General features: G+C 37.4%; 2 protein-coding genes across 2 annotated transcripts in view; both read right to left on the reverse strand.

The window, feature by feature from the left end:
* Positions 1-4,000: 4,000 nt before the first annotated feature.
* On the reverse strand, positions 4,001-6,513 carry LOC118612040. The gene is made up of 3 exons (XM_036233297.1): positions 6,210-6,513; positions 5,837-6,085; positions 4,001-4,299 (listed from the first exon to the last, which is right to left on the reverse strand). The coding sequence occupies exons 1-3, from the start codon at positions 6,511-6,513 to the stop codon at positions 4,223-4,225; spliced, it is 630 nt and encodes a 209-aa protein (XP_036089190.1). The 3' UTR covers positions 4,001-4,222.
* Positions 6,514-11,474: 4,961 nt separating this feature from the next.
* CRISPLD1 (cysteine rich secretory protein LCCL domain containing 1) overlaps positions 11,475-15,158 on the reverse strand; it is a 33,275-nt gene continuing 29,591 nt past the window's right edge. Inside the window, exons 14-15 of the mRNA XM_016153684.2 lie at positions 14,821-14,951; positions 11,475-12,515 (exon numbers count right to left, since the gene is read on the reverse strand). Coding sequence (XP_016009170.1) covers positions 12,464-12,515; positions 14,821-14,951 — 183 coding nt within the window. The 3' untranslated portion in view covers positions 11,475-12,463. The remainder of the gene's footprint in view (positions 12,516-14,820; positions 14,952-15,158) is intronic.

Here is a 15,158-nt window from a genome sequence, read left to right on the forward strand (position 1 = left end):
CCTTTCACATATTTGTGTATTCAGATTTAAGATGGGTTTTGTGTAGATGGTTGTAACTTGCTTTTATACCCAACCTCACAGCGAATAATGTAAGGCATTTCAGATCATTAGCCGCCCCACATTTACAATCTTTTACCTTTTCTATTGTAAATTGTTATTTTTTTCCTATGTCATTCCTTGTTAAATAAAAAACTTTAATTTGGGTATGATTAAAATAATTTGGTTTGTCATTTTAAAGTTTTAAGAACTCTTTCCTTCTGGGTCACAAAGATATGCTCTTTCCATTAGTTTTATTAGCTTTAATATTTTACCTTTCATATTTAGTATATCTAGGATTAATCCACATTCACCTGTGAATGTTAGACTAGGTTGGAATACAATTTTTAATTTTCTTCATATCATAAATTAGTTCCCCCAACACCTTCTAAATGATTCATTCTTTTCTCATTGGCTTGTTAGTGCTGAATAATATTCCATTGTCTGGATGTATCACAGTTTATTTATCCATATGTCTACTGAAGGACATCTTGGTTCTTCCAAATTAGGACAATTATAAATAAATCTGCTATAAACATCCTTGTGAAGGTTTTTGTGTGGACCTAATTTTTCACTTGCTTGAACTGTGTTCTTTAACAATTCTTGTATATAAACACTTTTTTCATTATATTGTATTATTTGAAAAATCCATGAGAGCAATGGTTGGGTAGCTATGAAGTATACATGAATATTTCTCATTCTGATTCATCATTCTAAACATTTTAAACTTTTTTTATTTTTATGGAATAAATTCTCCAATCCTTCCTCCTTGTTTTTTCCTGAACTTTTCCATTTCTCCTCTTTCACCTAGCCCAAGTTTTCACATTTGTATCTGTTCCTCCTTTCCAGTCAAGCGCTCCAACCAGTGGGCAAGGCTGCCAGTGAGTAAAGATTTACTCAGCATGTGCAGACGTGGAAGAATACTTGGCTGCTGTGTGCCCAGGCTAGCTTTCTCTGGCAGTGCTACACTGAAGGCTACTGTCAAACATAACATCACATTGACCAAAAGAAGTGGACAAGAGACATTAGAATCAGCAGAAACTATCTGTGGGTTGCTCTATTTTTTTTTTCACTGTGAAGAAAGTCTCTCTTTTCCTTTCACATTGTTATACTTCTTCAACTGACAAAAGAAAAACATTGAAATGGTTTAAACCAGATGTCTTGTGTAAAGAATGACAATTCAGTATATGCACTAAAGGTTATATTTAGTAATATCTATTAGTAAAGAGCACAAAAGGATTTCCTAATTCATATTCCAGTTTTCAAATGTTTGTAAAATCCTCATTTAGTGTGATAAATGCCAAATGCTGTAATTTTAATTTTATCGTTTGTGGTATTGTAAGGGAATAGAGTATGTGAAGATAAGAAATAATGCACATGTAAGAATAGATCACTTGTCTTCTGTCATATCTAATCGGTTCCTAACATGCATATACTATGTGTGTGTGTATTCTTGACATAAATCAAAAATGATCAACTATTTATGAACATTTCCTATGAATAAACAAATTTTAAATGATTAAAATATGGCAGCGGTCAATTAAACTCTGATTTGTAATCCAACAAGACTCTTAAAGGCTGTAATACATTCAAAATAGATCTTACATTGCAATGGACTAACATCTTAGACAATCTTAGGTAGGTCTGTACCAGATCGCACGCATTACTATTTTTTATAAAAAGCAGTCAGAAGGTCAGATAGCTCAACTGATTACACCGTTCCAGCCAGAGAAGTATAGTGTTATACTCTCCAGGATCCATGTACAAGATGGCTCACTAATACGCTCACCCTTGTGGCATCTTCTACACAAGCCAGGGCTGCTACACCATACGTTTCTCTGTGACACCACAAACAAAACTATCTGGACTCGATCTCTTCTGCATTCTCATCATTATTTTTCTATTATGTTTTACCTTGCTTTATTAACTTTAGGTATTCCAGACTCCAGCATAATTTCCCAAATAAGAACTTATTCCCACTATTTTTTTTTTTTTTTATTTCCAGATCCTGGAGTCCCCCAATGGCCTGAAACTATGAAAGCTCTCAACTCTTAGCTTATTGTCGGCAAAACTTGATGACTCATTGAGTTGGCTCTGTGTCCGTTCCACAGGGCTACTTCAGTAGCCCTGTATTTCGAGCTGGCATGCACACATTTACAAATTCATAAATACATACAAAGGCATGCATATCTGTGATTACAGATGCATATGAAGCTTAGATGAATCTAAAAACAATAACTGAGGGTCAGGTAATATATACTTTTCATCATACAGCTTTTGAATTTCTGAAATTTTAAAAATTTTTTATCATGGGTTGCATTACATTTTCAAAATAAAATGCAGTTTATAAAAATAAACATTTATAGCCTTCTGGTTCCAGTCATAGTAGAATGACTTGTTATGGACTAATGCTCCAGCACAAAACAATTTAAAAGCTGGAAAATTTTATGAAACACGGACTAAAAGTCTAGGGAAAGTATCCAATAATGGCAGAGCTTGAAGGGCTAAAATCCTTGAGAGAGAAGGGAAGTATATAATTTGAGATTCACATTCTTTCTGGCCTTTTCACTGAAGTCATTTTCCAAGTATCAGACGAGGGAAGCAGAGCATAAGCAGGAAGTGCACTGCGTGGAGAGGACTGAGGCCGGACTGTGGGGCTGGCTGGGATTTAAAGGGCCAACACCAGTGAAAGAGGAGAACTCAGAGATGAAGTTTGAAAATTAGTACACAATTCTCCCCTAAGTCAGCTGATCTCCATTCTAAACTGTGCACTTCCAGGGTAAGACTCAAAAATTCTTTTAGAAACTCAGTAGAAATAGCTGGGAGGTTAGAATGCTAAAGCAGAGATGACAAGAGCCACGTGGTGTTGGTAGAAAGACGGGAGTTCAACCCTGCCAAGGTGGGGTGGCCCAGGTGAGCGCCCAGGGCTGTAATCTGAGATGCCGGAAGGGCTATGCTCTAATAGGAAAGGCCACACCTGCGAAATAAAGACAAAAAGAGCCCTAAGAAAGACTAAAAACAAGCCTTAATAGGACCACTAGTGCTCTGGCTGTTTTCCTGAAGAAAATTTAGCCCACCTGGAGGAAGACAACGTCATTTAGAATTTCTACAATTTTCATCCAATCCAAAACATCTGAGGCATGCAAAAAGAAAAGGAAGGAAAAAAACAAAAAACAAAAAACTAACAACCAAAACTTAAAGAAAAGTAAGGGGGAAAAAAGCAATCTACAGGTAACTTATATATTTTATATACCAGTTAGTTATCAGTCGGGCTGACAAAAAATAAAGAAAATGTTATGAACAGCCATGAAAAATCAAATTTCGCTTTTAAAGGAGCAAAAAACAAAAACAAAACAGTTTAATGGTTATCATTACTACAGAAGGCAGAAGACAATGGGATAGCTTTAAAGTAATCAAAAAGAAAAGACAATTAATTTACTTAGAATTCTTTCTCTAGCAAAAATATCCTTCAAAAATTAAGGTGAAGTCAAGCTGTACCAGAGAAGTAAAAGCTGACCAAGTACAAGTAGGCCTGCACTGCCAGATATAAGATAATTCCTCATATTAAATAAATGACACTATATGGAAACACAGAACTTCAGAAATAAAGACAAATACTGGAAAAGGCAATACTGTCTTGAAAGGCAAATCACAAATATAGAAGTAAAATTTATGACGACATGAGCACAAAAAGGAGTGCAGTAAACGGAGCTGAACTGTTTGAAGGTGCTTGCACTGACAGATGGCAAATGTGTAATTTAAGGTACATTAAAAATGCGTGTTCGAGTTTCTAGAAATTGCCACTGTAAAAAAAATAAATAAATAAAAAGCTAAAAAGTTAATGGAGAAGGTAAAAAATGGAATAATTAAATATAACTGATTCGTCCAAATAGTATAGAGAAAGAGGAATAAAGAAATAAAAAGCAGATGGGCAAACAGAAAACGTATACCAAATGCAGGGGGCTCAAGGAATTTCAGAACTGATCAAGGAAAAATATATAACCTTAAGCTGTCAGGAGCACACACAGTCTTCATTGGGCAACACTTTTGACAGGTGTGCGTGAAGGCAATGTCCCTCACAACATGACACCGATCGGAGGCTAAAATGTGAGGAAGAAACACGAGAAAATATGACCAAGATGCCAGGACACTGCACAGAGGACTTACAGGTTATTGGTGATGTCCCTTAGCGGCCAGGTGTGGAGCTTGTCTGCTTGGTCATCGGAAGCCAGCTCTGCGTGGATGACGTCTCCCAGGCATTTGCTTTTGAAAAAAAAATATATTCACACTTTGTACCGATTCTGAAAAGCATATTTTCACACAGAGATTAGGCTGTCTATAGACCAAATAGGAAAGATGCTGGCTGTGGGAGGGAAAATAGGAAGAGCACAGAAGCTAGAGACATATTTTAAAAGTTCAAATCCTTGTTCCAATATTTATTTTCTGAGTGATTGTGAGGAAGTTCCTTAACTCCTTTTATCATCTACAAAATAAACAGGATAATAACAGTACTCACTGGATTGTAGTGTGGACTGTGTGAGTTTAGCTATAAACTACTTAAAGACGGTGCCTGGTACAAAATAAGCACTCTATAAATATGGCCATTATTAAATAAAAGTATTTGATAGGCTTCTGAGTGTTCCACACACAAACACCAGTTGTCTCGCAGCTTTTAATGTCTTAGATTGTATATGTTATAAAGGATGTTTTTTACTTAAAAAAAATAAGTTCTGATGCAACAAACAAATATGCTTCTAAATTAATATAAACTACTTAATTAGATTTATTTCTATTAGCATGGTGCTCACACTTAGGTGTAGAGTGTCTGTATAATCATTGGCTTTTGATCCTTTCTGAAGTGTGTGAGGATTTATTCAAAGTACTTAGGCGTCTGGACTCTTAACATTTGTTTTGTGCTCTTATTCTGGCTTTACCTCAGGGAAACATAGAAAATATTATTGGAAATTTGAAGAACTTATTTAAAATTAGTTACAGCTCTTTGTCACTTTGGCCAAATCAGTGCCTCTTCATTTTTTTCCATACTGACAGAATGAATGGAAATTCAATGAACACTAAGGCATTTACCTAACAGACCATCAACCTGTGAAAAATGTAAATTTACACATATACATCAACTCACACAGAAAACAGGCAGAGTTATCCAACCATAGCTCTCAAAGAAGCCTGATTTTGTTTTGTCGAAGTTATGGGACAATTTCCAGCACATCTGTTCTGGATAGTATCATAATTATTTCCTTCTATTGAATACCTCAGCATTGCCAAAGCAATAGGCCAAGTAGGAGCAAAAATCTTATTAAGCAGTAACGACAGTATTCAATTCTTTTCTTCCTCTGATGTATAATAATTAAAGTCAATTAAAGACTTCTGGTGGAATTCTTTAAGTTAAAATACAGGTTACTTGTATTTAGCAGCTATAAATGAATACTCACTTCTCAGCTAAGTGCAAATACAGGATTTGGCTCATTTTTCTTACTGCAAGGCCTCCTGGGCTGGGCCAAGGTTCGGCATGCTGTCCAGCCAGGTGTGGGCAGTGGAGGCACAGCGCGGGCCACAGGCTGGGGGTTCTGCGGCACACGCCACGCTGCCAAGGTCCACCTTGCCGCACAAGCGCAGCGCCTGCCCCTGGGTCAGAAGCCAGAGGAACTCCTTAGCCTTGCCACCAAGGGCAGTGTCCGGAAGTCGGCTGATTAAAAACACCTTGGCCACCTGAGCCCCGGAGAGGCCTGTGTGTCTTCCTGGCGCAGGACCATAAAGGAATGGCTCCAGCGACCTTACTCACTCCACATCAGAAGTTCAGTGGTGGGTGCAGCCGGTCCCGGGAGGATGGCCGGCCAGGCTGGGTCGCCATACAGGCCCGGACCTCCCAGGTGCCGGAGCGCAGGTGCACTGGGCCCGACTTGTTGAACTGCGTGTGCGCCGACGTGGCATCCAGGCTCCCTGGAATCTGTCAGAGTCTGAACTGTAAAGGAATAGGCCAGGTCACAGGCGGGGACTTCTCGGGGATACCCCACACACCGCGTGGTCCATCCTTCTCCAGAACAGAGAGCCTACTGCCCCCTGAAGCCAGATCTCGCGAGATCCCTGAGCCGAGCTCGTGAGAACCTGAGAGCCATTCCGGGCGCGCCCAGAGAGCCACGTGGGATGGGACACACCAGCAGGTCGTTTGCCAGAGAAGCCCAGGTGGGATAAGGTCTGCAGGACCGGATGGGGGGTGACGGTAATCACCTCGACTGACTCCGAGTCAGTAGGGGAGTGAGGGGAACTGCTGGCCCCAGGAGGACTTCCTGGAGGAAGAGGGCAGCCCCTTCCAAGAGGCCAAGGGGGCCCGATGTCTGAGGGCAGGAGCGCGGGAGCCACCTGCACTCCGGTGTGCAGGGAGGCTCCGCGTCCAGGCTCGCTGCGGCCTGGGCCAGGTCGGGCCTTGTAGGGATGGATAGGTCCTTCTGGGGGACCCATCGTGCTGCCACTTTCCAGCCCTGTGCAAAACAAATTCCTGTTCCCCGAAACCAGATCTCAGGGGAACTCCTTAGCCTGGAACCCCAGGGCAGTGTTGGCAAATCCGCTGGTTACAGACAGAGACCTAATGCGCACAGAGGCCCTGGGTGTCTTCCCGGCCTGAAGGACCTTCCCCACTCTGCATCAGTGCAGTGAGGGGAAAATGCTGGCCCCAGGAAGTTGGCCTGCTGGGCTCGCCCAGGTTCAGAAATTCCCATGGGGTTACCTTGAGTATTTGCTTAATACCAACCTATTCACCTAAAGTCCCGAGAGACTGAAAAAGAACAATATGGGAAAAATAAATTGAACCGTTTCAGAGTTCAGGAAACAAGCTCTGATTCAGAATGGAGATTTCTTGTATCACTGGGAATGCTTACTAGACCCGCGATAGAGCAGACCCGGAATGAGACTATACCATTTCTACACAGCGATAAAAAGAAAATTTTAAAAGCTGCTAAAGAAAGAACCATCGGGTAGTGATGAATACAAATACGATTGCAGAGGTCTCTTAAGAAACTTGCGAAGTCGGAAGGCAATGAAATGACATTTTTTAAATGCTAAAAACAAACTGTCAACGTACAATTCTATATCCAGTGAAAAAACGTCTCAAAAAGGAAAGCACTTTCGAAGAACACCTGTAATAATTAATTTTGAGCGAATAAAAATAGATGGTTGGAAATCTATAATCAAGTACTATCGTAAGCCCCCTAGAGTGGTCATATTAATATAAAATAAAGTGGTTTCCTGAACAAAATTATGAACATATATTTTTATATAGGTTATACGTTGAGATAAAAATTTTTGTATTCACCGAGTTAAAAGTATTATTAAACTTAATCATTCTTTTATTAATGTGATTATTGGAAAATTTAAGATCATAGCAGTGACCTAAGTATATAAATTAAATTTGACATTTAATTACATAAATACATTTAATAATTATAAATTATTAACTATGAAATTTAATTATATAAATTATATGAAATTATGATAATTATATGAACATCTATAAGTAATTATAAATTAAATTTCTATTGGACATTACTGAAACAGTGTCTAGAAATCTGTGTGTGTGTGTATGTGTGTGTGTGTGTGTATGTGTGTTATCAGTTGATTTTTAACAGTATCATGGTAACTGGATAAGAAAGGATAGTTTTTTCAACAGTGGTGCTTGGAAAATTGGATATCCATATGGGAAAAAAAATTTCCATTTTAACCTCATAGAGTGCACAAAAATTAACCCGATGGATCATAGACTTCATCTTGAAATATATATATGCATATAAATATATGTATATATGTATACATATATACATATTACTATGTATGTATAGGACAAAGGCCTTGTATCCAGGATATATAAAAAAACTTATACTATTATAAATCTAATTTTAAAATGGGCAAAATATTTGAATAGACACTTCATAGCAGACATACAAATGACATGAAAAGATGCTCAACAGTATTAATCATCAGGTAAGTACAGAGAAAAACCACAATGAGATAACACTACACATACATTGAAGCTTAAATTTTCTGTTATGTTTTCTGTTTCTATTGATCTCTTAAAATCTTTACTTTTAGACCACATCACAGCTTTGAAGTTTTTTTTTTTCCCCTCACTTTCTGTAGTTCAATAGCTAACTCAGTTACTCTAGTCTCTTCCAAGACTTTTCTTGTTCTCTATTCCTTTTCTATACTAGCCTTTTCTTGTTTCATAAGTATAGTGTCTTCCTAACTCCCCTTGAAGATGATATTTTTAGATACTCTTCTCTGAAATGTCTGCTTCTTCTCATGTCAGTTGATATGATATGTGCTTATCTGTGCATATGTCTGATGATCCTTTTGTTTGTTGATATATAAGTTTGAAGAACTGGTTTCTAATATTGTCGACTTGTTTCCTGAATGAGAAGGGTTTGACTTAAAGTTCTTTGTGTGTGGTAGAATGTTAATTACTTGGATTCGTTTAAGGGTATGTGGGCAGGTGAGGATTGGAGAGTAGATAATGAAGTCAGGGGAGCCACCTGAATGGAAGTAAGAAAGCCCATTCTTCAGTCATTTAGGTTGATGGCTCCACCATAACCTGCGGCCTTCTCGTGCAGGCTCTGGACTGAGGGCCTATGTACTTTGAATCATCACCATGATTCCAACTGCCATCCATTTTCAGGATATTCATGCTTTTACGAGTATTTTTTCTTCCTCTTTATTTTCCTTTTAATGAACTGGGGAACTACTTAATCTATTGTCTTGGAAAAGTAGTCCAAAATTTCAAAATTTATAGAACACAAACCTGATTTTTCTTTGATGTTCCCTGAACCAGTGGTTTTTTTAATCTCCTGGGCCACTTCTAAAGAAAACTAAATCCCTAATTTCTCTTCTACATCTTCCCACATCTAACAAATTGTTAGCATATTCAAGAATTATAACATTTTCTGCAATAGCACTCTTCAACCTAGTGTGAGAGGAATCAGTGAAGTTATTCACCATCTCCATGGAAACGCCTAGCAGAAGAGATCTAGTTGCAAAAGCGTGGGCTTCGGAATTAGATAAATGGAGCTTTGAATTACATTTCTCAAACACAAGCCCCTAGACAATGTTGCTTAACCTTTTAGAATCTGCGCCTGATACGTAAGTTTGGGAAAATAACCTTGTCTCTCAGGTTTGTTGTGAGAATCAAATGATACATTTAAACGTCAAGCAATGGTAACACATAATTGGCGGTCAGTCAATACATGTCATTCCCTCTGCCCTCTCTCCTACGATCGTCTGCATCCATGCTTTACACGTGTTAATCGTATAAGAATCAGGCTCTGTAGATCACAAGAACATTAAACACTTTGTTTTAAAATGTAATAAAACTCTGGTTGGTATTATTGTGAGATGTATTAAAATATTTTGCTTCTCTGCTCACACTGAGTTTCTTTTGAGCATATTAACATGTATCATGTGTTAGGATTATTCATTTTGGGTATCTCTTTGAGTTTCAACCCTTCCCTATTCATTCCTACTCATCCTTAAGATCTAAGTTTTAGTGTCAATTCCTTAGTAAAGTCATCTTTCCTCTCCTCAATTGGATCAAGTCTCACTTTTAAATACTCCCACTATACTATAAACATTTTCTTTGTAACTATGCAGTTCTAAAGCCTTCATGGTTTGGTAATCATATTGTTCGTGATTAATATTTTTTTGTTCACTTGATTCTAATTTCCTGAGGACATGTTTGCTTATGAGCATATCTACAGTGATCAAGATGGTCCATAAGGAAATTGTAGGAACTCGATATTTTTGGAATGAATGAAGCAGAAAGCTTCAGGAGGGACTGTTTATTTATTTGTGTTTTTCATTATATTGTTCCTAACCAAGTTGTTCTTTAATGGCTTTTTAAAAATCTGTTTTAGGATGTGGTTCCATAGTATAGCGGTTAGCACATCTGCTTTACATGCCCCAGTGGAGACATTGTCCATGGTCTATGACCATGCCACCCTGAACAAGCCCAATTTTGGAAGCTAAGTAGGTTCAGGCCTGGTTGTACTTGGATGGGAAACCACCTAGGAAGACCAGGTGCTATAGGCATAAACAATAATAGTAAGAAGATCTGCTTTAGCATAAGAGCTCAGTCAGTTGGGATTTAACATTTTAAATCTCTTAATGCGGTTTTTAAATATTTATCCTTGACTTCCACTTCATTGTCTATAGATGTTCATTTTTTAAACTGAGCTTGTCAAGCTTTGGTAGGCTCTCTGCTTTTCATTTTCATTAACGTAGTTAAATGTTATTGACAATTATGGTCTTAATTAGGAATTTTTTAGTAAGAATTGAAAAATATCTTCATAATTTAATAGTCTAGTGCAAAGATGTTTGCTTATCAGCATTGTTTTATACTTGATTTTGCGGAACATGACAGTAATTGGATGATAAGAGGAAAAGGGTATCTATTTGCTAAGTGTAATAACAGAATTCTAAGCAGTTTGCCTGCCTTTTAAAAATCTCAGATATAATTTGGCTTTTAATTCCAACAAATTAGTGAAAGAAGATAAGATTATTTGGCTAAACTATTTCTTCAGCTCCTGAATGTTATGGTGCCAGGGTTGAAATAGACCTCAGATAAGTGTTTTAAATTAACTTGAACAATGTAATTCATTGTGCAATAAATTAGCTTAAACCCCAGATCTGAAGTTTGTTATGTTTGCAAAAGATAGCTCTGTTTCTTTGCTTAGCTCACTGTGTACTTCAAAAGAGTTTACATTTTTTAAAAAACTATTAGAACTTCTAAAGAACACTACTTAAGAAGGTGTAATATGTCTTTTGGAAAAACATGTTTCCACAAAATGTGCTTTAAGTTTGAAATTTTTAATGTATAAATACTTAAGCTTTGATTACCTATATTTTAAACAATATAATTCCCGGCCAGTTCTTGACAACTGATCACGATGTTAGTTTCTTAATTTGCTCTCCAACAGTTATTTATGTGATTCCCCTCTTTTTTTTTTTTGTATTAGCCATTTCTCGCTTTCCGTGATCTCTACGTGTGGTTTCTCTCTCCTGTATCTGCTCTTAAACACCTATTCGCTTTCTAAAAATATCTAAATTATCTATTGTCTTGCCAATGCTTTTATAATTACTTTATACCTTTCAGATTATTTCTAGTTTAGATATTCATCTCTCTCATCTTATTCACATTTCCCCTTAATATAATGCTTCTCAACTTATGATTGTCTTCTCTCTTTCACAAATACCTAAATAATCAGGTTGACTTTGCCGACTTCTGGTATTAAAGATGCTATATGTGTTAATGTCAGTAATCCAAATCTAAAAGATTTACAATACTTTTGTAAATTTAAAGTGATTTCTAAATCAAAATAAGGATGCAAAGGAGACTGAAAACAATACTTTGAAACACGATTAATTTTAATATGTTTACAGGGAAAGAAGAAACTCACCAGCGGAAAAAAAAAATTACCAAAATTTGTCTCGAAGCACAATACATTTTTCATAGAAACAAATATATCACCATTATAGGCACCATAATATGGCAACAATTATACACAGAGCCATTTACCATTAAGAAAATCAGTGGCAATGGTGATGCAAATGCCTTAGCTCATCTTCGTTAAATTTTTTGCTATTATACTTCCTGGCCTGCAGGAGTATTTGCCAGGATACAGAAGAAAATGTGTGACCCTAGTTTGAACAATACCTAGAAAGTTCCAGCTGCCTGTGCATACCCCTTTGTTTCCTGTACGATCACTAGGAGTGTTTCATTCCATGTGCCATGAAGGCCATTCCCAAGGAATCATATGTTGTAACAGGTACATCTGGATAATAAGGAATTGTTTTATACAAAATAAGAGTACAGTATCCGGACTTAATATCCTATAAGTCTAAACTTAACAGAAGAGAAAAACTATATAGGTATTAAGTGGAAAATAATTTGAGATTTTCTGGAATAGGTAACCGCACAGCATTAAATGGAGGAAAATGTAATAAATGGTTAATTTTCAGAGTCAGTATTTCTGTTATTAATATTTTTAAATGCACCAGATGGTTATTTGAGGGCCATTCACATTCAATATTTTCATTGTATTAGTGGCATATACAAAGCACCATATAATATATAAAATGTAGAACAATCATGATTATGTCATTAACTGTAGAAATAACTGCTAAGAAAATATAGCAATATTTAACACAGGATTTCTAAAACCATTACATATTCATTACTTTTCCCAAAGCTAATAATGTCCCATGTTTTATATTACAGACTTTTTTTATCAGGATTTGTATGCTTTTGGCACTGTTTGGGGGCTGAAAACAGTTGGTATCTTCTGTACAGTAATGTTACAGTTTTATACAAACTTTAGAAATATGGCATTTGGAACGGTCATTACGATCCTCTTCCAAGTGTTCCATTTCACACAACAGCGAATACTCTGAATGCCTTTCCTCCTGGAGGATTCTGTAAACTGCAAAAATACAAAAAGCATATTGATGTCATCCCCACATATAATCTCCCTCAAATAAATCAGGCTTCCCTATGACAGTTGGGAAGGCAGCTCTGTGAATCCAGGTGGTCAACTTTCTTAGGCTACTGTAGTTTATGTTCATTGGAAAGCTTGAGTGAGGATGAAATAAATTCTTTAAATCTTGGCTGTATGCTGGGCTGCCAGTTTACTAAAGGAATTTAAGGTGCACGGTGGCAATAATAGTATTTTATATAGAACTTCACAGATGACAGATCACGTTTTCATACATTACCACCTGTGATTTTAATAGAGTTAAGCCGCTGCTATTCAGTTTCTCTGGGAGAAGACTGAGATCCAGGTTTACTACTGGCACAGTTAAAATTTAACTGCAAGTCGAAAAGATGGCGATACTTAAGCAATACTCTCTATTGCTACCATCATTTCCTAAGCCTAACAAAATTTAAATTTTATTGCTATCACACCTGTTCATATTTTTCACATCTATGGTTTCAAGAAAAATCTTAGTGTGAAAATTTAATGGTCAAACCTGAAAGATCCTAAGATTTTTTTTTACTAAAATGAAAACGCATAAACACTGCTCAGTCTCATTTTGAAGGTATTTTAAAACAATTTAAAAGCAATGCGAAATCAAGTATTTTACTCTTTCTCAAATTATTCACATTTTATTTAGTGATATCAACAAGGTATGTTTTGCTTAAAGGCCTAATATTTAAAACAGATTAATAATGCAGTTAATCATTTATTCTAATCAAATTTAAAATTTTGCAGTCTTTACATTTTTGCATAAAGTTTTGTTTTCTTAATGACAAGTCTTTAAAGACCAACACAATAAATACTAAGGTAAGGGAGACAAAGTACCATTCCTTTTATATATTTATTCATGTAAAGAAAAGGGGAGAATTTTCGTGTGAGAAAGAGTGAGACTATCCTAAGTGCGTGCACACCACAAACACATGTGCCCGGTTTTTCATACCAGCAGATGGCCACTCGAAAGCCATCTTTGTTTACAGGACACCGACTGACTAGGTGCTCCAGAAAGTGACTGTGTGCTTCTTCTTTATACAGAGTGATACGCTGGGAAAATGCGTATTTCTGAATGTACAGGCCTAGCATCAAACCCGAGCTCTGAGTCATACAACCTTGGGCCTATCACTTGACCTCTCTGAGCCTCAGTTGACATGTCTATAAATTAGGGTTTAGAGAATCAACTTTATAAGGCTGTTGGTGGAAGTAAGCTGATAGAAAGTGTCCAACAGCATCCAGAAAATTCACAGCAGGTTCTCAAAAACAATTATTCTCAGTTTTCTTAAGCTATTACCTATCATCTTACTGTCTTTTTGAAAAATTTGAGAACTATAACAGGTAAATGAAACTACATTGCTCGATTTAGCTTATTAAACTGCATCTCAGACTCTGACTCAAAAATCTGTTTTATGTGTCATATTTGTTTAAGGAGACCATAAGCCAGGTCATAGTGAAGTCACCTTCTCATTAATGGCCTCCTGATACCGTCGCATCTGAAAACAGGTGCTAAACACAAGTCTATCTCTCTATGAAGATGGCACCCAGATGGTTATATGGCAGGCAATATCCTCTGGTGTCCCTTAGAGAAACTTTACATGTGAACCTTCCACAAAGAATTTGAAGAACTCAGTAACTATTTGAAAGGTAGTCATTTTTTTTTGTACCTATCCAACATTACCTCCACAAGTACTGGTGAGTTGAAAAAGTCATGATAGGTTATTTTCTCTTTTATATTAATACTTCATAAAGCCACAAGAATCCCCTCAAACAACAAACTATATAAACTAATGAGCAAGATACTATGAGAGGACCTGAAAGAATTCATCTATATCACGTTAGGCATCTAACATCCAATCAAAAAGAAAATTTGGTTCTGGGGAAAATCAGACCCATGGTTGTTGTCAATTACTTTGTCAGATAACCGGGTTAGAGAAACAGTGCCTTGCTCACCTAGAAAGAATAAAATATAAAAACTTAATCTGGACTATCCAAAAGAGGATGAAAGACATTCCCTTGTTTAAAGACCAGTTAGCAAAGGAGAAGTTCTGGCTTGTAATCCGATTTCCTTTTTCATTTTGATGTTGACGAGCCTGCAGGAGACAGGCACCTCTGGTCCAGAGTATGGGTACACGGTGTGTGTACAGTCACACAGCGTGCAGAAGAAACGCCCTGGCTCAGCCTCGTGCCTTCAACCCCATGCTAAAGTGAGCTGGTTGGAAAGCAAGCATAAAAGGGCAGAATATGTGTTTTGTTCATTTACCTTTCTGAGAATATGCCGTTCTGAAAAGAAGCGGTGTAAGTCTTTCTTTTGTCCACAGGCATGACGTCGACATAACCACCGTGACTTCGAACCACCCCGGCGTGGACCGCTGCTCTGCAGATGCTGGACAGCTGGAGGGACGCGAAGAAGCTGCCGTTAGGAGACTCTGCTGACCCTGCCCGGCTGACTCTTCTATTGGACCGACGGCACTGACACCTGTCCCGTGTGGGTGCCCTGTGTGGGTGCCCTGTGTGGGTGCCCTGTGTGGGAGCGCTGTGCGGGTACTCGGCGAGCAGCCGCGGTTCGGCGGCGTTTTGTGCATAAATGAGCATTTCAAA

The sequence above is a fragment of the Rousettus aegyptiacus genome, unplaced genomic scaffold (genome assembly GCF_014176215.1).
Source record: "Rousettus aegyptiacus isolate mRouAeg1 unplaced genomic scaffold, mRouAeg1.p scaffold_m13_p_15, whole genome shotgun sequence".
Classification (NCBI taxonomy): Eukaryota; Metazoa; Chordata; class Mammalia; order Chiroptera; family Pteropodidae; genus Rousettus; species Rousettus aegyptiacus.